This window comes from Leucopleurus acutus (assembly GCF_964270905.1).
Source record: "Leucopleurus acutus genome assembly, chromosome: 17".
NCBI lineage: Eukaryota > Metazoa > Chordata > Mammalia > Artiodactyla > Delphinidae > Leucopleurus > Leucopleurus acutus.
Genome location: NC_139159.1, coordinates 49,399,513 through 49,420,585, shown reverse-complemented (window position 1 = coordinate 49,420,585; position 21,073 = coordinate 49,399,513). Strand labels below are relative to the sequence as shown.

At 35.5% G+C, this 21,073-nt stretch overlaps 1 protein-coding gene across 5 annotated transcripts in view; it reads left to right on the top strand.

Moving 5' to 3' along the window:
• Positions 1-20,230, top strand: part of UBR5 (ubiquitin protein ligase E3 component n-recognin 5) — a 143,142-nt gene extending 122,912 nt beyond the window's left edge. For all 5 annotated transcript variants that reach the window (XM_082858801.1, XM_082858800.1, XM_082858798.1 and 2 more), the window contains exons 48-59: positions 2,195-2,438; positions 3,875-3,986; positions 4,632-4,776; positions 5,791-5,921; positions 7,541-7,601; positions 9,658-9,833; positions 10,033-10,117; positions 11,712-11,867; positions 12,229-12,342; positions 13,746-13,890; positions 15,267-15,352; positions 18,563-20,230. In XM_082858801.1, coding sequence (XP_082714927.1) covers positions 2,195-2,438; positions 3,875-3,986; positions 4,632-4,776; positions 5,791-5,921; positions 7,541-7,601; positions 9,658-9,833; positions 10,033-10,117; positions 11,712-11,867; positions 12,229-12,342; positions 13,746-13,890; positions 15,267-15,352; positions 18,563-18,775 — 1,668 coding nt within the window. In that variant the 3' untranslated portion in view covers positions 18,776-20,230. The remainder of the gene's footprint in view (positions 1-2,194; positions 2,439-3,874; positions 3,987-4,631; positions 4,777-5,790; positions 5,922-7,540; positions 7,602-9,657; positions 9,834-10,032; positions 10,118-11,711; positions 11,868-12,228; positions 12,343-13,745; positions 13,891-15,266; positions 15,353-18,562) is intronic.
• Positions 20,231-21,073: the final 843 nt, after the last annotated feature.

The window sequence follows — 21,073 nt, the reverse complement described above, 5'->3', positions numbered from 1 at the left end:
AAATAACAATTCTGTTTAGGGGATATGTACTATGTAATTAAAAATTTAAAGAAAATAAATGGTAATCATCAAATTTAGAGTAATGGCTATCTCTGGCAGTTGGTTTCCTAACATCCTGTGATGATGAGCAATGGGTTTGTTCGTTTAAGTATCATTATGAATACATGGATTAAAACTGTTTGGATGTGCTTCACTTCATTGATGCTCAAATTGTCTTTCTGTGGCTAGCGAGAGTCCAATCTTTGACAACTTCCTTACGTTTTGATATGTCTCATTTTCTGTTATTTTCTGTCACAGACCTTAAATCAGCCATTTCTTCAAGAAGCCCTGCTTCCTTTTAGCAGGAAATTGTATTTTGAGATTATAATCTGGGCTCTAGGTTGCTCACTGCCTGTTGGGTTTGTCATTGTTTCTAGGCCTTTTAGTAGGAAATGCTCCTTTAAAAAAGGAAGAAGAAAATTATTTCATGAGTTCATACTGATACTCCTAATTCAAATTCAAGATTTAGGACCACAAGTTTGTTTTATTTTCACCTTTTAGTCTTTACTTCCTTTCTTCTGAACTGAATAATATCCAGCTTCCCAACAACACTGATAAAATTACTCATTTGCTTTTATCCCACAGCATGCATACAATAGTCTTAGAATCATAGCATCAACACCACTACCAACAAAATGATTATTGAAAATAGCCCAAGATTTATTTGTAGTTTTTGTTCTTAGAGCATATCCAATTGGAGATGTACAGTCAAACTACATTGTTTAAAGTCACTTGAAATAATTCCTTTTGTGTGGTTTTGCTACCTACCATCTCATCTCCACACAATTAGGGCCTTTCAGTTCATTTTGCTTTCACTTTTTAGGGATTGCTCTCTCCTTTTTTTGACTTTGTTATGTTTCATAGTTAATTTAAAATATCTACAGTTGCAAGGTCAACTCTATAGAAGAAGGTTGTATTCAGAGAAATCTAATTTCCATTTCTGTCTCTTTTACTTTGTATTCCCCCTGCCCCCTTTCGGGTTTTTTTGTTGTTGTTGTTGTTCTTGTTTTTAGCTTACTTCCCTCCCACCTTTCAAAAAATATATAATCCTGTGTGTATTCATTACGCATCTCTCTCCCCCACTCCCACCCTGAACATGCTATTATACATTTTACTCTATCTTGCTTTTCCCAGTTAACAGTATATCCTAGAGAGAAAGCCATGGCTATATATATAGAGAGATGTTCTGCCTTCTTTTTTTCCAGCTACCTAGTGTTAGCACCGCATTTTATGGCTGTATCAATTTTTTTCATCTGGTTTCCTATCGATAGACATTTGGGTTTGTTTCCAGTCTTTTGCTGTTACAAATAGAGATGTGATGAATAATAGCCTTATGTGTGTTTCTCTATTTGGCTAGTGTGTCTTTGAGATAGATAGATAGACATGGGTCAAAGGGCATGTGTATATGTAATTTCGTCAGATATTGGCAAATACCTCTACATAATGTCTGTACATATTTGCACTTTCAACATGAACACAAGAAGGCCTGATTTTCCAAAGTCTTGCCAGCAGTTTGTTGTCAAATTTTTAGATTTTTGCCAATCTGATAGGCAATATAGTTTAAATTTGTATTTCTCTTATTATGAGCAAAGTTAAACTTTGTTTCATATATTTCATATATTATGGCTGCTTCTTTTTCTGGGAACTGTTTGTTGATATTTCTTGCCCATTTTTTCTATTAAAGTGTTTTTTCCTCAATTTTTTTAGAAACGCTAGGTGTATATATACACTACGCATGAATCTTTGTCGGTAATAGAAGGTGCAAATGTTTTTCCCCGTTTGTCATTTTTCTTTTACTTTGCTATGGTATTCTGCCACCAAAGGAATATCCTATGATTTTTTTTGCTAGGATTTACTATTAAAAAAAAAAAATTACACTTTGATCTACTTGCAGTTTATCCTGCTATATTACCAAATTCGTAGACCTTTTAAGAAAATGTTATAATTGAGTTAAATTCCATTTTCCTGATTTAATGTAAGATATTCTTGTATGATTTAGAGTGTTATTTGGAATATAAGCTTTTGAGAACCCAAATACTTCGTAGCTATTTCAGCTGTCAAGGAAAAGCTAAAATTAGATCTTCAGATTTTACATAGAAAAATTTCAAGGTGGTTTCCAACACTGAATTTACTACTTTTTGTTGTGTTTTAATAGGTTGATCGGGATCGAGATCTTCTTATTCAGCAGACCATGAGGCAACTTAACAATCACTTCGGTCGAAGATGTGCTACTACACCTATGGCTGTACATAGGGTGAAAGTTACATTTAAGGATGAACCAGGAGAGGGCAGTGGTGTAGCACGAAGTTTTTATACAGCCATTGCACAAGCATTTTTGTCCAATGAAAAACTGCCAAATCTAGATTGTATCCAAAATGCCAACAAAGGCACTCATACAAGTAAGTACTCTACAGGTAACAAGCACATACAAATTCTTTCCTTGTTTAATGGAAACAATGATAATCACGGTTATATATGTTTACAGTGGGAAAATGTTAATGTATATTTACACTTTTATACCATTTTATTCTAGATTAATGATTTAATCTTGTTTAAACTACTATAATTGACAATTTACCAGTTTGCTCCTTTACTGCCACACTTATTTCCATAAATGGTTGTGATTGTACTATTTTTTTTCGTCTCAAATTATAATGTCTGGGGAGTGGGAGGTTTAAGATCTATGGTAATATAAAAATTCAAAGAGCAAACTGCAGGATTCCCCCAATCCCTGTATTTAATAAGTAGAGATACTTAGAAGAAAATGCTATTGTCTAGAACAGTGCTTTTCAAAGTATAATTTGCAGAGTCGCTCCAGTCTCCAATGAGATGGAGCTTGCAACCAAATGTAAGTTGGCTGTGTCACCAACTTCACTGTTTAATTTAGCAAGACTTTATTTTTTGGTAAGAAGGTTTTCTGTATTAACATCCTGGTGTAAGCTTTGCCTCCTTGAGGGATCAGCACTTTGGGGTTAGGATTCTTACCTAATTTTCAGGATTACAATTAGCATATTAAAAATGTGTGAAAACTACAAAAGGTTGAAACTGGGGGTTCATGTAAGGTAGGGGCAGAAGATCGTCAGTCTTGTAGGTGGATGGATGTAGTAATTGAGGGAGAAGGAGTTACTAACAAAATCCTGTGTTTTACCTAGGCTGTAGCTGTATCTTACTGGGGTTCTGTAAACTGGCACCATAAAAGCTGACTGAGGTCTGGAAAAAAGCTGAATGAGCTCTGGAAAGAATTGAGGATGAAAAGATGGGGAGAGTACCTCAGCCTTTCATCATTAGTTTCACCATTTGAATTTCTATAGTCCTGTAATAAAAAGAAATTGTCAAGTGTGAATGAGGAAACCTGGGAAGTCATGATGTTTCAGAAATAACTTTTCTGCTTACTCTTTAGGAAACCATACCCTGGTTTATGCTTAAGGTTTTAAGAATAATAATAGCTGGGTGGCTATAATGCCTTTAATGCCAAAAACTAAGAACAGAGAAGATATTCAAATATGTAAGAAATCTCAGCATTATTTATGGTAGAACTAACATAGCCCCAGTTGCTACATATTATTTTACAGCTTTGACCTGACAAGGGGATAAATTCATTAAACAAATACCGAGTGAACATTTATTACCTACCAGGTTCATTCTACAGAATCACCCCCAACCCTCAAAACCATACGGAGAGTGAGAGAAAGGCACTTACACAGATGATAAGGAAGATGATGTACAGTTGTCATGTTCTTATTATGTTTGTCTCATGTCCTCACATTGACTTTAACATTTAAAGTAGCTGCATTTACATTCATCTAAACAAAGTGTATTTCATATTTTTTTCCAGGTTTAATGCAGAGATTAAGGAACAGAGGAGAGAGGGATCGGGAAAGAGAGAGAGAAAGGGAGATGAGGAGGAGTAGTGGCTTGCGAGCAGGTTCTCGGAGAGATCGGGATAGGTGAGATGATTTTGTGTCTTTTATTGAGTACCATCTTTTTGGATGAATTGGAGGTAGGCCTGTAAATAAGAGTCTCAATTATGGACTTTTAGAAAAATGAAAGTTTTAATAATTGGATATATGTATTGTAACTAAAAAAGTCTAACCAACTGTTATTAAAATATTCTGCTTTAAAAACCCAGAGGCAGTTGAAATTATATTGGCTTTTTATTTATCCCACTCAAGTTCCTAATTTTTTGAAATTTTTATTAACTTCATATCATGCTTTCCTAAATTCGTTTTAAAATTTTAATTGTGGCAATTGTGTTATTTAAACCTCTAATTTTTCATGTGTTAGGATGGGTAGCATTTTACTTTTGACTAAAATTTCCAGTAAATATGGGTGGACTTTTGATTTCTGGTATTTTAAGGTCCTGTTCCCTTAGAATCAAATTAACCTATGCATTGCAGATTTATGGATTTTCGAGTGCCAAAATCTAGATAATCTTTATTTCCCCACCATCATTCTTTAGGCATTCTTCCACCCTAGTACCATAACTGGAGCTAACTGTATGCTCTGGTTTTCCAACTTTGTTACTAGTTGCACTGATATTTTCATTTTGCAGACAAGGGAATGAAGTCATAATAGCTTTGTTCATCTTTCAGGGATTTTAGAAGACAGCTTTCCATCGACACTAGGCCCTTCAGACCAGCCTCTGAAGGAAATCCTAGTGATGATCCTGATCCTCTGCCTGCACATCGTCAGGCGCTCGGAGAGAGACTTTATCCCCGTGTACAAGCAATGCAACCAGTATGTATGGTGTACTTAGCTACCTCTTAACTGGCTGTGCCCTTTTTGGTTTTCAGTTAAGAAAAGTTGCCAGCTACTGGAAAGCCATGTGGTTGAGGACTGCAATAAAAAGGAAGCTTAGGGAGGGAAAGAAGCAGGACTTACTGGAGAGTAATTGTATATAGCTTGATGTTTTTACTACCTATGCCAGGTTGGCATTCTACCTAGTAATTTCCTTGTGTGCTAAGGAATTATCTGTTCATTGTATTTATTTGTACCCTTATTTGTACAAATTATTGTTACTTTGCAGCTAGAACACATTGCAAATAGTGTACTTTACTTTTTTTTTTTTTTTTTTTGGAGTAAAATTGCTTTACAGTGTTGTGTTAGTTTCTGCTGTACAATGAAGTGAATCCGCTATATGTACTTTACTCTGGATACGTATGATAGGAAGATTTTATTTTGAATATTCTGTCAGAGGTTTCTTTCATGGAATATGAAACATAACCTAGTTGTGTTTTTTTGTCTTTATACATAACTATATGTACATGTTATAGCAAAAGAACAGTAAAACAGAGTCAACCAATTATATTTCAGTGAATCCTTAGCCTTAAATATAGGCATCTTTTTCTTTCTCCTTCTCCCTCCTTCACTTCTTACCTCCCTCTTTTTTGCTACACTAAATGAAAAAAATGTTTCCAGGTCTCTGATGAGGAAGGGAAAAAAATGAAAATTGAGTATTTTTATGTTTACTCATGGGTATCAAAAACCTTTAAAAAAGGCTTGTCACCCAATATTAAACTAGCTTTAATAAGACTGCTAGTGCATAGACTATTTAATTCCCTACCAAAGTTTTCTATAATTAAGCTTCCAATTTAATAAAATCTGTTACTGGTTCAGAATTTTTTTTTTCCTATTTGTTACCCAAGTTTCTTACATTTTCTTCTTCTTTTTCTTTTTTCTGATAAAAGATTGCTGATTTAGACAAGAGGTTTCAGAGAGTAGAGGCAAATAACATTTGTTTGTCATGTACAGGCATTTGCAAGTAAAATCACTGGCATGCTGTTGGAATTATCCCCAGCTCAGCTGCTTCTTCTTCTAGCAAGTGAAGATTCTCTGAGAGCAAGAGTGGATGAAGCCATGGAACTCATTATTGCACATGGACGGTAATGTATACGATTGGGAAGACATTTTAGTTTAAACATCAGCTACTTTATTTTTAGGATGTGGCTGTCACCATATCTTAAAATTTATACTAAATAGTACAAGACTTTAAATGGGTTTTTAAGAGATGGCTTAAAATCCATGAGTGAGACAGCTGACTTTCACATGTATTAGAAGGGCAGAATTTTAGCAGTCACTTTAGGTTCTGAAGATTTTTTACGAACCTTATTTAGAAACTAACTTATAAAGAAGTACATCTCATTCTCCATGTGAATACCCCTAATGGCAGAGGCCAAATACCTCAAGGAATTGGGTGTAATCCCTGAGTCCTTGCAATAAACATGAAATTTCTTTTAGACCTCCTGATTTATCTTAAAAATCATGCAAATTTTTGCTTTCTATTGTGTAGTATATTTGTTTTAATATGAAACTTAAAAATATCTAACAGTTAAATTACTTATCCTTCCTTTCCCCAGGTGACAGGTAAAAGTGACAGGAAGATATGCCATACTTAATCTGTGCCCTACTGGGGCTACTCTAATATCCAGTTTAAGGCTTTGAAGTGTTATTTTAGATGAAAATGTCTGTTTATTTTTCTCCTAGTCATGATATTGAATGAGGAACTTAGATTAGATATAGTCCTAGAGATGGATAAGTGGGTAGGCTAAGCCCTGAAACTAAATAGCCACTTACCTATTCCAGCTATTTACCTGTCTCAGAGCCTTTGAATGGTCCAAGCCAAAGACTATTGCTAGAAGTTTATTTTCTTTGCTGTTACTACTATTTTTCTTCTCTTGACTTTCATGTACTATGTCTTTATTCCTCTTCCCTGTTTCTGGAAGTATCAACACACTGATATAGCTTAGCCCATTATAGAAGAAGTTGCAAATAATGTGTGTTTTTGATAAAAAAGATATTTGTAAATATATGTAAGGGTTGCTAATTTAGAAGTATTTTCTATTGAATGCAAGAATATAATATTGGGCTTCCCTGGTGGCACAGTGGTTGAGAGTCCGCCTGCCAATGCAGGGGACACGGGTTCGTGCCCCGGTCTGGGAGGATCCCACATGCTGTGGAGTGGCTGGGCTCATGAGCTGTGGCCGCTGGGCCTGCACGTCCAGGGCCTGTGCTCCACGGTGGGAGGGCCCACAGCAGTGAGAGGCCCACATACCGCAAAAAAAAAGAATATAATATTGACTGCTTTCACCTGGCTTTATAGATTGAACAGTGGATTTATTAGTATTCTAGAATAATTAAATACCCTAGAGCATTTGATTCCTATTGTGGTTGCTTTCTGAACATTTTTCTGTTCTTTTACAATGCTTCCCCTGAGCTCAAGTTTCAGTTCCCCTATGAAGACTGCATTTATTTTGTCTTAAATCAGGTAGCCTTTAGTTCATTGTCTTGCATCATACATGTAGCATCCTGTGTTTCTGTGTATATTATTGACATTTTTGTTCCTAGAACTGCATTAAGACTAGTAAGTGTCCTAGATATTTTTTTACTTCAAAACTTAAATGTATTTATATATTCTTATAAATTTAAATGCGTATGGTTTTCTCTATACTAAATTCTAGAATTCCAGTTATCTGAAATGTGAAAGTTGTTTGTTTGTTTTTAGGGAAAATGGAGCTGATAGTATCCTGGATCTTGGGTTATTAGACTCCTCAGAAAAGGTACAGGTAAGGGATGTTTTGTACACGTGCTAATAATAAGCACTTGGAATTTAAATTACAGAAGGGAGAGGAAAGCATATTTACAAAGAAACTATGTCTTTGTAAGTAAAATGCTTGATTACAGTAGAGGAAAAAGCAAAGATTAGTATAAAGGTGTCATATACAGAATCAAGACTGGTTGAGTTAGGGTTCAGTGTAACCCCACTCACTGGCTGCCTCCACTTGAGCACAGGCTGAATTAAGCTTAAATTAGAGATGTCATTAATTAATATCAGAGAAGGCGAGCAGTCCTGTGGATTCCTAGGTCTCCTTCCTCCAGTAAGCAGCAGAGATCCAGAGAAAATGTGACATATGGTATAGCAGTAAGAAGGCTTTTTTAAAGTGCATGATGCATTTCAATTTGTAAGCTACCTGAGAATTTCAGTGCCAGCCAAGATATAATCTTATCTCTTTCACGAACTACAACTAAAGACTCTGGACAAAATACAAAAAGGAACTGCTTGAGGATTCTGAAAAGTAAACAACAGCACACCGATAGGAGGGAAGTCAAAATTTGAAAAACTGTTATTTTGAAGCGTTGTTTCAGGCAGGAGAGTAAAACTCGTCCCCATTACTCCGTCTTAACTGGAAGGTAGTACATGCTTTAAGAAATAAACTATAGTATAAATCACTGTCCAAGTCCCAGACTATCCCATATGGTGCATATGCGGGGCAGACCCAATAGTATAATTAAAAGGCTTTGAAAACTTAATTGGTAATGGAACCACTGCACACAGAAGATGACACTTCCAAGCTGAACATAACCAGGTTATTGCCTACCAAAGCCAAAAAACATCAACATTCTCCATGTCATTTTAACAAGACCCAGAGTTTTACAACTTAGTATTCAAAATGTCCAGGATACACTCCAGAATTATTCAACATACAAAGAACCAACAGAGACTCACTAATTCTCCTGGGAAAAGAACCAATAGATGCTAGCCTTGAGATGACCCACTTGTTTGAATTATCAAAGACATTATCTCATGTTCTGTGAGATAAAGGTAAACACAAATGAATGGAAAGGTAGAGGTTCAGAAATAGAAACTAGAGAACCAAGGGAAAATTTTAGAAAGTACAATGTATGAAAGAAAAAATTCACTGAATAGGTCAATAGCAGAACAAAGATGACAGAGGAAAATTCATCAGTCAGTTTGAAGATAGATAGAAATTATCCCTTCTGAAGAATAGAAGGAGAAAAGATGTCAAACAAACAACAGTTTTCAGAGACCTGTTGGACCATATCAAACATGCATGTCACTGGAGTACCCAGAAGAGGAGAATGAGATTGTTACAGGAAAATATTTGAAGAAATAATAGCTGAAAACTTCCCAAATTTGATGCAAGACATAGATTTATAGATTCACGGAGGTCAGTGAACCCTAAAAAGGATAAACTGAAAGAAAACTGTGTCTAGATACATAATCAAGCTGCTGTAAAACTAATAAGGAAGCAAAGAATAGTGCTTTACATATAGATAAACAGTGATTTGAAAGGCAGTGGATTTCTTATCAGAAACTGTGAAGGCCAGAAGACAACAGAGAGCATCATCCTTAAAGTGCTTTTAGAATTGTCGATCCAGAATTCTATATCCAAGGAAAATATATTTAAGGAATCAAGGTGAAAGAAGCTACCAGATTTTCATTAAATAGTTTTACTTAAATGGATAGAGAAGTTAACAGGCACAAGCTTTGTATATCACAATTCTGAAAGAATGAGTTAAAGTTTATTTACATTTAAATATGAATGTGGCTTTACCTATCAAACTTTACATTTAAGTAATTTAGAGAACCAGTTCATATGTTTTGCTGTTAAAAATCAATCTTGGGTAATGTCAAAAATATTACTGTTATTTTTTTTGGAGGGGGTATCTGGATTATTATTATTGTTAATTTTAAAGAGAGTTGTAATGGCATTTTTTAATAAAAAATAATCCTTTTCTTGTAGACACATATACTAAAATATAAACAAACAAATAAATAAAATCAATCTTGGGGCTTAATCTCTGATACTCTATCATTAGGAAAACCGAAAGCGTCATGGTTCTAGTCGAAGTGTAGTAGATATGGATTTAGATGACACAGATGATGGTGATGACAATGCCCCTTTATTTTACCAACCTGGAAAAAGAGGATTTTACACTCCAAGGCCTGGCAAAAACACAGAAGCAAGGTTGAATTGTTTCAGAAACATTGGCAGGTAAAATAATCTTGTATTTGAATTTTTTTTTAATTTCAGTTTATGAGACTTTCTAAAATATATTAGTTTGTAAAATGTGTATATGTTCTACTTTAAAAATTTCTCAACATATTTTATGTATATTATGTATGTGTGGGGCGTTATGTGTTCTAGAGTTATTTTTGAATTTAAATACTATTTGCTTGTTTTTTATTTTTAGGATTCTTGGACTGTGTCTGTTACAGAATGAACTATGTCCTATCACATTGAATAGACATGTGATTAAAGTGTTGCTTGGTAGGAAAGTAAGTGATTTTAATGAACCTAACTGCTTTTACATTGCAAAAAATTTGTTTCATAAAATAATTATACATATAGCATTAAATTAGTGTTAAATTTTAAAGCATTATAGCCATTATAAATCATTTTCAAACATTTAATGGCATGGGGAATATCTGAATACATGGAGGAGAGCACATAGAAGAATGGGTGACACACAGGTGGGTTTGGAGGGTTTGACAGACCTGGATCCTGTTGCAGACAAATCTCTTGACATTTATGGCATATTTCCCCATTTATAAAATGGTAAAGAGGGCTTCCCTGGTGGCGCAGTGGTTGAGACTCCGCCTGCCGATGCAGGGGATACGGGTTCGTGCCCCGATCCGGGAAGATCCCACATGCCATGGAGCGGCTGGGCCCGTGAGCCATGGCCGCTGAGCCTGCGCGTCCGGAGCCTGTGCTCCGCAACGGGAGAGGCCGCAGCGGTGAGAGGCCTGCGTACTGCAAAAAATAAATAAAATGGTAAAGAAAACAGTATAGTGCCTGGCACATAGTGCTCAGTAAGTTCTAGCATGTAGTGGCAATAGAAGTAGTATTGTATTGAAACGAGCATTGCCAGTTTCAAAAATATACACAAGATGTAGGTGGCTAGAGGGACAAAAGGATGTAAGAAAATATAGCATAGTATGCTTGATAATTATCTCTGGGTGACAGAATTAGGTTATTTTCTTTATGTGTTTTGATAGTTTGACAGCTGGTACATTCCTTTACGACAGGGGGTTGGGGGAGAGAAATGACATCCTTTAAATTAATGCATAATACTAATTATAATCACAAAACAACAAAATATTTTACAGTCTCTTCTAGTGATGCACAACACACATCGGATATGATTAGCATTGTTAAAGCTGTGGTCTGTTAATAATTTTCTTTACTCAAACCCATTGGTGAATATTATTTTCTGTTATTACAGCATATCATACTATGATACATATTTTTTCCTCTTCTTTTTTTTTTCTTTTTAAACTCTGACTCTATTGACTTCTTAAAGTGTTCCAGCTAAACTGTTCTTGTGCAGAGAAAGAACTGGACTTAAAGCTCAGCAACATAGAAATGTTGAGCCTTTAACAAGGTTTATGGAAAAGATTAAGGAATCAAATAGACTCAAGTTTAACCCAATGATGTGACCTTCAGCAAGTTACTGGATTCTTCTGACATCAGATTTATCATCTGGAATTAATAATCTGTATTTTATGATTATTGTCAAGGCTAAACAGGATGTGTATTTAGCTTAGGACCAGTTGCTCGGCATAATCACTTTGCAATAATTAGTGCTGGTTTCTACAAATAAATTACTTTACAACTTAAAAACTAGTATACTCCTGGTTTTAAATTTTTTAAAAATGCATATTTTTCATGCTTTGAAAATTAAATGTGTTTATCAGAGCCAAAGACTTATTAAAATTTTACCTCTTTAGATCAGTTATATTTAGTGGAAGATAAGCTGATAAAGAATAATCTTCAAATTAGATAAAATTCTTTATCATAGATTTCAGCTTACTAATGAATTCAGTTAAGATGTTTCTTTCATAATTGATTTTCATATGATTACTTTCTTAGGTCAATTGGCATGATTTTGCTTTTTTTGACCCTGTGATGTATGAGAGTTTGCGGCAACTAATACTTGCTTCTCAGAGTTCAGATGCTGATGCTGTTTTCTCAGCGATGGATTTGGCATTTGCAATTGACCTGTGTAAAGAAGAGGGTGGAGGACAGGTAAAGCAAATGTGTGGTTTTCTGATTCTGGCAGGAGAATTTGGTTAGTCTGTTGTGCTTGACATATAGAAAAACAATTTAGATAAATAGGGACCAAGAAAGACACACACACACACACACACACAGAGAAAAGACACAGTAGGAGATGGAGAGAAAGAGATGAATGGATGGAGAGTTAGTGAGACAGACTGAGAGGTCGAAGAGTTTATAGTTACTTAGGCCTAGATGTTTGCATCCCTTAGATACTTGTCAGATACAGAATTGTCTTTAGATTTTAAATTTTTAGGAAATTGTTTTATGAACTGTTAACTTATTACTGCTTTGACAAAATTGCTTTTAAACGGCACTAAATTTTTCACAGGTGGAACTTATTCCTAATGGTGTAAATATACCAGTCACTCCTCAGAACGTGTATGAGTATGTGCGGAAGTATGCTGAACACAGAATGTTGGTAGTTGCGGAACAGCCATTACATGTAAGTGTTTTCTGGAAAATGTTACTTGATCTGATGAGGCTATGTGTGTCTTCTGTGTTTTAAACTAGCTCACAGTGTATTCAGCTTGCTTATAAAAGGTCAAAAATTTTAAACCAAAATGAATTTACATAAAATGTAAATTACACATGAATCCAGACCTTTCTTTTGGATAAAACTACTTGGAAAAACCATGTAATCATCCGAAAGTAGATTTGATAAGGATGCTTTGTGGGACTGAAATGACTACTGTTTTGGGGGTCCTGCAACCACCCATACCTCTGGTGACTCACTAGAAGGACTCCTAGGACTTGGAGGCAGTTGTACTCATCGGTATGGTTTATTATAGCAAAAGGACTCTCACAAGGGGAAAAAAGTACATCAGACAGAGTCTGGAGGAATCCAGATACAGGCTCCAAAGTTCTCTCTCTGGGGGCATGAGTTGTCACAAAGAACATAGGTCTTCCTCCAGCAGTGAATTACAGCAATGCATGTGCAGTGTTTGTGTTTAGGGAAGCCTGCTTAAGAGTCACAGTGCCCATGGTTTTTATTGGAGGCCAGTCCTGTAAGCAGTTCAGACCGCCAGAGGAAAAACACATGTTCATCATAAATCACCTTCTTTGCACAAATAATCTAGGCAAGCTGGTACAGCAGGGTTTATTGTCCCAGGCATTCAAAATAGCCACATCAGTTAGTAATGTAAGGAAAATTCTAAAAACCAAGGACCATTCCTCCAATCAGGCTCTATTAAAGAGCAACATCAGGCCTGCTCTTTCTCGTATTGAAGAATGTTTATGAAGTGTTTCTGATCCCTGTGCTGGGAATAATTGTGTGGGCTCTGGAATCATACTGTCAGGGTTCAAATCATGGCTGCAGCCCCCTCTAGCTGTATGACATTAGCAAACTACTTAACTATTTTGTGCCTTGGTTCCCTCCTCTGCAAAATGAGGATAGGATTAAATGAATTAACATATGTAAGGTGCTTAGAACAGTTCTTGGCACATGGTAATTTCTCAGTAAGCTTCTAGATTTTGGGTTTGTGTCAGGGATGTTTGTTTTTGTCATTATCATACTCTTCCTAGGATGTTGACAGGATAGCACATTTGACAGATTGAAGCTATTCTTAATGACTAGCCTGTTTGCTATTAACATAATTTAAAAAATTATTTTTGTTAACTCCTGATATGTAACAGTACTCCTTCACTTTTGAACCTGTAGCCCTTTTTTCCCTCTGCCACTCTTTTGAATCTGTTAATAAGAAACTCAAAATATAGAACTTAATTTTTTAGTATTATTTAGAATTATTTAGTACTCTTAGGCTGCTAAAATTAGATGTTGGACTTTAAATGCTATGTAGAAAATAAAGTACTGATAGTAGTAAACAGGTTATTTTTGAAATCCTCTAGGCAATGAGGAAAGGTCTACTGGATGTGCTTCCAAAAAATTCATTAGAAGACTTAACAGCAGAAGATTTTAGGCTTTTGGTAAATGGCTGTGGTGAAGTTAATGTGCAAATGCTGATCAGTTTCACCTCTTTCAATGATGAATCAGGTATGAAATTTTTTTAACGTTTATTTAAGGAATAAACTACATAGATAATTTGGTCAGTTTTCTGAGTTTCTGGTTCTTACATATTTACAGGGGCTTAGGAAATGCTGTATCACTCAGGTGTTTTTATATATATTTTAAGATATGTTTGAACTATGATAGCATTAGGTCATTCTTAATTCTTTTATTGTTTAATTTTTCTAGGTTTTAACAAATGCATGGTTTAGTATGATACAAGTAAAAATTCCTGGTGAGCAACTGTGTGAAAAGGACTTTTATATACTATTAATAATTAAGAAAAAATAATCCATGTGACAGTTCTGTTGGCCTTTCCCTATTCATGTTCCTTAAACTCTAATTAAAGAATTTGACTACATGATGTTTGCTTTGTAGAACCGGATCCAAAGCACACTTAGAAAGACATAAGAGCACACAAACACATGGAGAATCTAGAAAGAATAACAAGAGGTAGTGATAATCCTAGAGTAACATTCATCTTTAGTGCTTGATTTGTTGCAACCCTTCCTTTTGAAGCCCCATATTCTAGGAATAGACTTTTTAGCTGTGACTACACAATAAAACACTGGAGGCTCCAAGAAATTCCTGAGAGGACTATTATAACTCTAGTCCAAGATTATTGCATACATGAAGATACCAGTTTTTTCCCCTTTACTTTTCATACTTTGCAAACAGCTTCAGCCAAATTATAGTAAGTTAAATTTGGATAAATTTTCTTGTTTTTCCCTCATGCTTGGCAACGTATAGATCATTGTGTAGTAGTTTTTGTGCCACTTATTAATATAATTTTCAATACTTGGGAGATAAGAACTTGGCTTATTTACAAACCAGAAACCTAGAAGCGGGAAAAAAATACCTAAAGACACTCCAAGTATGATCCTGAGATCAGCAGCATCAGCATCATCTGGAAGCTTTTTAGAAATGCAGAATCTCTGGTTCCTTTCCCCTTTCTTCTCCCATACCTAGTGAATGAGAGTCTGCATTTTAAAAAGATCTCGATCCAAGGGATTTGTGAACTCATTAAACTTTGAGAAGCACTGGTTTAAGATCATAAGAAAACTCATGACTTACAGATGGAATTAAAGTCATGTGATTTTTGAGGCTGGTGGTTCATTTTTCTTGTCTTGGTCATCTTGGTCTTTAGGATTGATTAATGAACTCTAGAGGTTTCACATTATGTAAGTGGTCCTAACTTCCTCTGTTAGGGTTAGTGCCCCCCCATTTTAATTTTATACGTACTTTTATAAGAAGTAATATTCTAAAAATACAACTGATATAGTATATATTTTTAACATCTTTATTGGAGTATAATTGCTTTACAACTGATATAGTATATTTATTGAATTTATATTCATTTGTAGGAGAAAATGCTGAGAAGCTCTTGCAGTTCAAGCGTTGGTTCTGGTCAATTGTAGAGAAGATGAGCATGACAGAACGACAAGATCTTGTAAGTTAAGTTTCACAAGATTTGTAGAAGAAAATGTAAAAACCTTAAATACTATGTATGACGGCGTTTTGTTTTCAATTTGTAATGGTTGGTCATTTTAATTTTGGCTAAGAAAATTATTGAAGGTCAAATAAAAGGCAGTTTTGTTTCTCTACTCTAGAACAGAAGTATGAGTAAAACTGTAAGCAGAGTGAAATACATCTTAGCTATTAAAATGCCATCCTTAGTCCCAGAAGATAATACCAGCTTATTGTTGAGACATGTTTTTTCCCCTATAGTGCTTATATATGCTAGCAGCCTCTTTTGTACATCCTTAATCTTTTTGCCTAGCAGCAAATCTTTGCAAAATTTTTGAATAGTATCTTAATTGCTCTGTATACTATGAATAGAATAGCTTAATTATGAGTACTACATATCTGATTTTAATCTTATTATTAACTTAGAATCATAAATTAGATGATATAAACTTTGATTATATTGAAAAGTCTGTCAAGTCTGTGGAACCTATGTCCAACCTTGAGTATATCCAAGTCAACCTGTCCATTAACCTTGAAAGGCAGTGTAGACTTTCCTGTAGAAATTTGAGGGACATTCCTTACCCAGAAAATCTCACGAGATCCTTTCTATTCATATTCCTCATAGTTCCCTGTGACATTTCCCCTGTTGATGCAGCCTTAGTTCTCAATATTCTAAACCAGACCTCTTATGGAATGTATAAAAATGATCCAATTTCTAGATATATCCCCCAGTTTCATTTGAGAGGGAGAAATAAGTTACTTGTGCATGAAAGCACAAAACTTGCTGTTTCCAATTTACCTGTAATTCAGGCAGTAACTTATTGATTTTTTTTTGTGGGGAAGGGGTCGTGCATTTAGCATTCCTTCATCTTGACATGGCCCCAAGAGCCTTCCAGTATTTCTCCACTATAGCAAGACAGGTTGTCCAGCAGTCCTAGCTGTCAGCTGGGTTTTGTTCTTGGCTTAGCCATATGGTAGTTTCCTAGGTTGCTCCCTAGGTTGATTCCATATAATTCCATGTACTTTGACTTTCCCGATCTTGTGGACCAACCCCAAAGTCCCTACTAATGCTAATACCATATCTGTCCCTGTTGGCTTTAGGAGTACCTGATAATGTAATTAGGGTTCTTGAGTCAATCTTTGGATTCAGAGCAAAACCAGTACATCCTCAGTGCAGTCGGTCAAGTTAAGTCTCACTGCATTTCTGCCTTCTACTGGAAGAGAAAGCTGTTAACTATTCAGTCTTTTATGAGAGAGAATTTCCCTCTGTAGGGGCCTCAAAATGTCTTAGCAGTAGCTTTAATTTGTGAGCTTTACTCTTTAAACTCCTGTTATACCAAGGTGTCTTTTACCTCCTCCTCTTCCCCTTCCCCTTTTGGGAGGTTATCCTTCACATATTGTTGGGTTTTTCCTTATGTGTCTCAAGGACAGAATATAACAGCGTTTCCTAAACTGTTTTCCCTTGAATTATTAGTCCCAGGATTGTGGGGTAAGACTACATAGTTTATTTCCCTCTTGGAGAGTCACAGGTCACTAGTAAAAGTTCTGAGAAGTCCTCTGGTATTTATTTCTCTTCCTCTAACTTCTTGGAGGTCCAGCGATGTAGTCATCTGTCTGGTTAATCATATTTATCCTTGGAGAAACACTTTAAGTTTGTTTTTTACCTGTAAAATGAGTAGATTGGGCCAGCTTTACCTCTACAGTACCTTCCAGCTCTTTTATAGTTCTTTGAAGATTTTGGAGACCCTGACACAGAGGTTTTTTTTCCTGCCTCCTTCTGTAGAATTCTAGATGAGATTTCTCACAAAACTATGCTTCAGGAAATAGTTTAGGTTTCCTAGTCATTCTGGGATAATGAATATATTTTGTCTGTTTAGTTGTACACTATAAATGCAAGATTTTAAAAGCTTTACCTTAAGAGAGGAATGGTATGTATTAATGAAAATATTTCAGGAAAGTATATCTTTGGTTATCATATTTAAAGAAAAAGTAATTTATGGTATATTACACAAATTAGATGCATTTTAAAACTCAATGTTGGGACTTCCCTGGCAGTCCAGTGGTTAAGATTTTGCCTTCCAGTGTGCGGGGTGCGGATTCGATCCCTGGTCGGGGAGCTAAGATCCCACATACCTCGGGGCCAAAAAAACCAAAACATAAAGCAGAAGCAATATTGTAACAAATTCAATAAAGACTTTAAAAATGGTCCCCATCCCCCACCACCACCAAAAAAAAAAATCTAAAAAAACCCCCAGATATGTTAACATGGCTTATTGCATGGATTTTGATGTACAGTAGATGCTGTCGAACACTTAATTACTATTATAAAATTATTATGTATCACAATGGACCACTGAAAATACTGGGGTTTTTTTTGCGGTATGTGGGCCTCTTACTGCTGTGGCCTCTCCCGTGGTGGAGCACAGGCTCCGGATGCGCAGGCTCAGCGGCCATGGCTCACGGGCCCAGCCGCTCCACAGCATGTGGGATCTTCCCGGACCGGGGCACGAACCCATGTCCCCTGCATCGGCAGACGGACTCTCAACCACTGTGCCACCAGGGAAGCCCCTGGGTTGTTTTGCTAGTAGATAAAATACAAAATAACTTAGATAACCTCTGTGAATCTTGAACCTTTTTTGGAGACCTTGTACCTTATTCTCACTAAGGGATACTCTGTGGAACTTAGCAACTGGAAAGGCCCTTAGAGAGCATTTAGTCCAATAGCCTCATGTTACAGATGAGAAACTGAGGCAATGAAACATAGTCACTTTTCTACATACCTGACATTTTTTTCTCTTCTGACCCTGAACTTTTCCTTTTTTTTTTTTTTTTTTGCGGTACGCAGGCCTCTCACTGTTGTGGCCTCTCCCGTTACGGAGCACAAGCTCCGGACGCGCAGGCTCAACGGCCATGGCTTACGGGCCGAGCCGCTCCGCGGCATGTGGGATCTCCCGGACCAGGGCACAAACCCGTGTCCCCTGCATTGGCAGGCAGACTCTCAACCACTGCGCCACTAGGGAAGCCCTGAACCTTTCCTTTTTTATACAAGAAATAAATTTAAAACCCAGTTCAAAATAATACCACTTCGTAGGTTTTAACACAAGAATGGGGCTCAATGTATATATTGCCAGAGTTAAGGGTTGAATGTTAATCTTTTAAAAGCCAAACTTGTAATTATTATACTCCTGTTTAGGTTTACTTTTGGACATCAAGTCCATCATTACCAGCCAGTGAAGAAGGATTTCAGCCTATGCCCTCCATCACAATAAGACCACCAGATGACCAACATCTTCCTACTGCAAATACTTGCATTTCTCGACTTTATGTCCCACTCTATTCCTCTAAACAGATTCTCAAACAGAAATTGCTACTCGCCATTAAGACCAAGAATTTTGGTTTTGTGTAGAGTATAAAAAGTGTGTACTGCTGTGTAATATTACTAGCTTATTTTGTAGATTTTTTTCCATTTGTCTATAAAAGTTTATGAAAGTTAATGCTGTCACACCCTGTGGTGGTACCTTAAAGAGATTAAATGCAAACATTCCTTGCTGAGTTTGTAGCTTAAAGGCCTGAGGAGCACTAGCAATATTTCACTGTAATGGTTTGCTAGTCAGCGACTTCTGGGTCTAACCCCAGCCAAAGATGACAGCAGAACAACATAATTTACACTGTGATTTATCTTTTTGCTGAGGGGAAAAAATGTAAAATGTTCTGAAAATTCACTGCTGCCTTTGTGGAAAGTGTTTCAGCAAAGGTTCTTGTATAGCGGGAATAGGGAATTTCAAAATAAAAAATTAAGTATGTTCTGTGTTTTCATTTTAACTTTTTTTATGGTGTTTAGTTTGTGGTTGGCTGCAACTGTGTATCCTGTATATGGAACTTGTAAAAAAAAAAAGTTCTGAACATTCAGATCTTAGAGATGAATCACTTTTACCTATAAAAACCACTTTTATTGCGGTTTGACTGCATTGAGCTCTAGGATATTAAATGATACCACTAATATTTTGCATGTAATTTGTTCATTTGAGTGAGGGCACTTTTTTGTACATATGATGGGGGCCAATGCACAATACTTTATCACAATCAACTTTTTCCTTTGTATCCCTATTATTTCAATGAGCAGTCAAGTCAGGTGTACTGCACTTCAGTTCTAACTAGACATTTGTACTAAGGCATTTCAGTTATGTAAACTCAGCCTGGGCACTTTCTGATAACTGTAAAATGTTTTATAAGATCATGATTATTGAAGATAAATTTTGGAAAATTTTAAATGTTCGTGAGCAGCTTAACTACTTTTGTATCTAGCCTTTTTTAAGTATCTTGTTACATTTACTTTTTTAAATAAAGAAATTACAGAAGAAATGTCAAGTAATACTGAAGAAACAGTTTTTATTTATGTAGTTGTACATTTTTTAACTAAGGGCAATATACCGACACGGTTATGTGCATAAAAATTTTGATTTAAAGAACTGAATGTACACATGGACTATAAGAAACAGAAGAAAATCAGTCCACATTTTACAGTTAGCAGAGAATCCTGAATGGCACTGGCCAGGCCACTTTTTCTTTTTACAAATGGGGGAAGAAGTAAAGTGAGCCTTACTTGGCATAGGAAGTTACTTCACTTATATTTGATAACTAAGTGAGAGGTTCTTTTTGATGACCTATTAATTATGTAGCTTAGGACCATTATCTCTGAATTCTTGTGGTTTTAGTAGCTTTATTCAATGGCATAATAAGGAACACTGTTTTCTTCACCATGTCTTCAGTAAAGTGACTTAAACCAGTCACTTTACATATTGAAAATGAGGAGAGAAATTCTCTGGAGTCTTTCCTACCTTTCATTTCCTTTATAGGACTCCTGGCCTTTGGGATGTTTTTCACATTCAAAGGCACTATGCTTTATCATATATATATATATATATATATATATATATATATATATAAAACTTTCTTCAGAAGACTGAACCATGTGATATTTTCAGCCCTGCTGACACAATAAATATTAAAAACTAAAGTGACAGTAGTAAAATTCATTATATTACTTAAAACATACACAAGATGTATGAGATGTGTAAATTAACCAACGGTTACTTTACAAAATGAGACATTGATTTTTATGTCTAAATGCTATTTCTGAATAAATGAAATAGTAATTAGAGTAAGAGCTGATTTTCATCGATGTGTCTAAAAGAGAAAAACTGTATGCACATGACGGAATTGATAAAATATTAAATGAAAACAAACTAGATATGATTAGGACATTTGAAACCCTAATTGTGAACTTATTTTTAATAGTTATTGAAAGAATGAAAGTATTTAAAATAATGCACAATGTCTTAAAGTCTTCCTAAATCAAAATTTTGGTTAAAATGCTTTTAGAAATATTAAAAGCAGAGTTTTTTTTTTTTTTTTAAAGTAAAGCATAAAATGGTTCTAAATGTAAAATAAAGTCATGTAAAATAAAGTTCTCTTTTGGTCTTGTTTAGTGATTAAATCTAATGGACTTGAAAACAAATTTAGGAATAGAAGACCAAGAATGAACTTTACTGAAGGTTTTCAAAGTTTTGCTACTTTTCTTTCTTTCCCCTGAATTATCTGAATATCAAGACTACCCAGTATAAATGGCTTCCTGGGGCATACTTGAGAGGATTTTTAAATAGCATAATTTCACTATTTAGTACTTGCCCCTGAAGATACGATT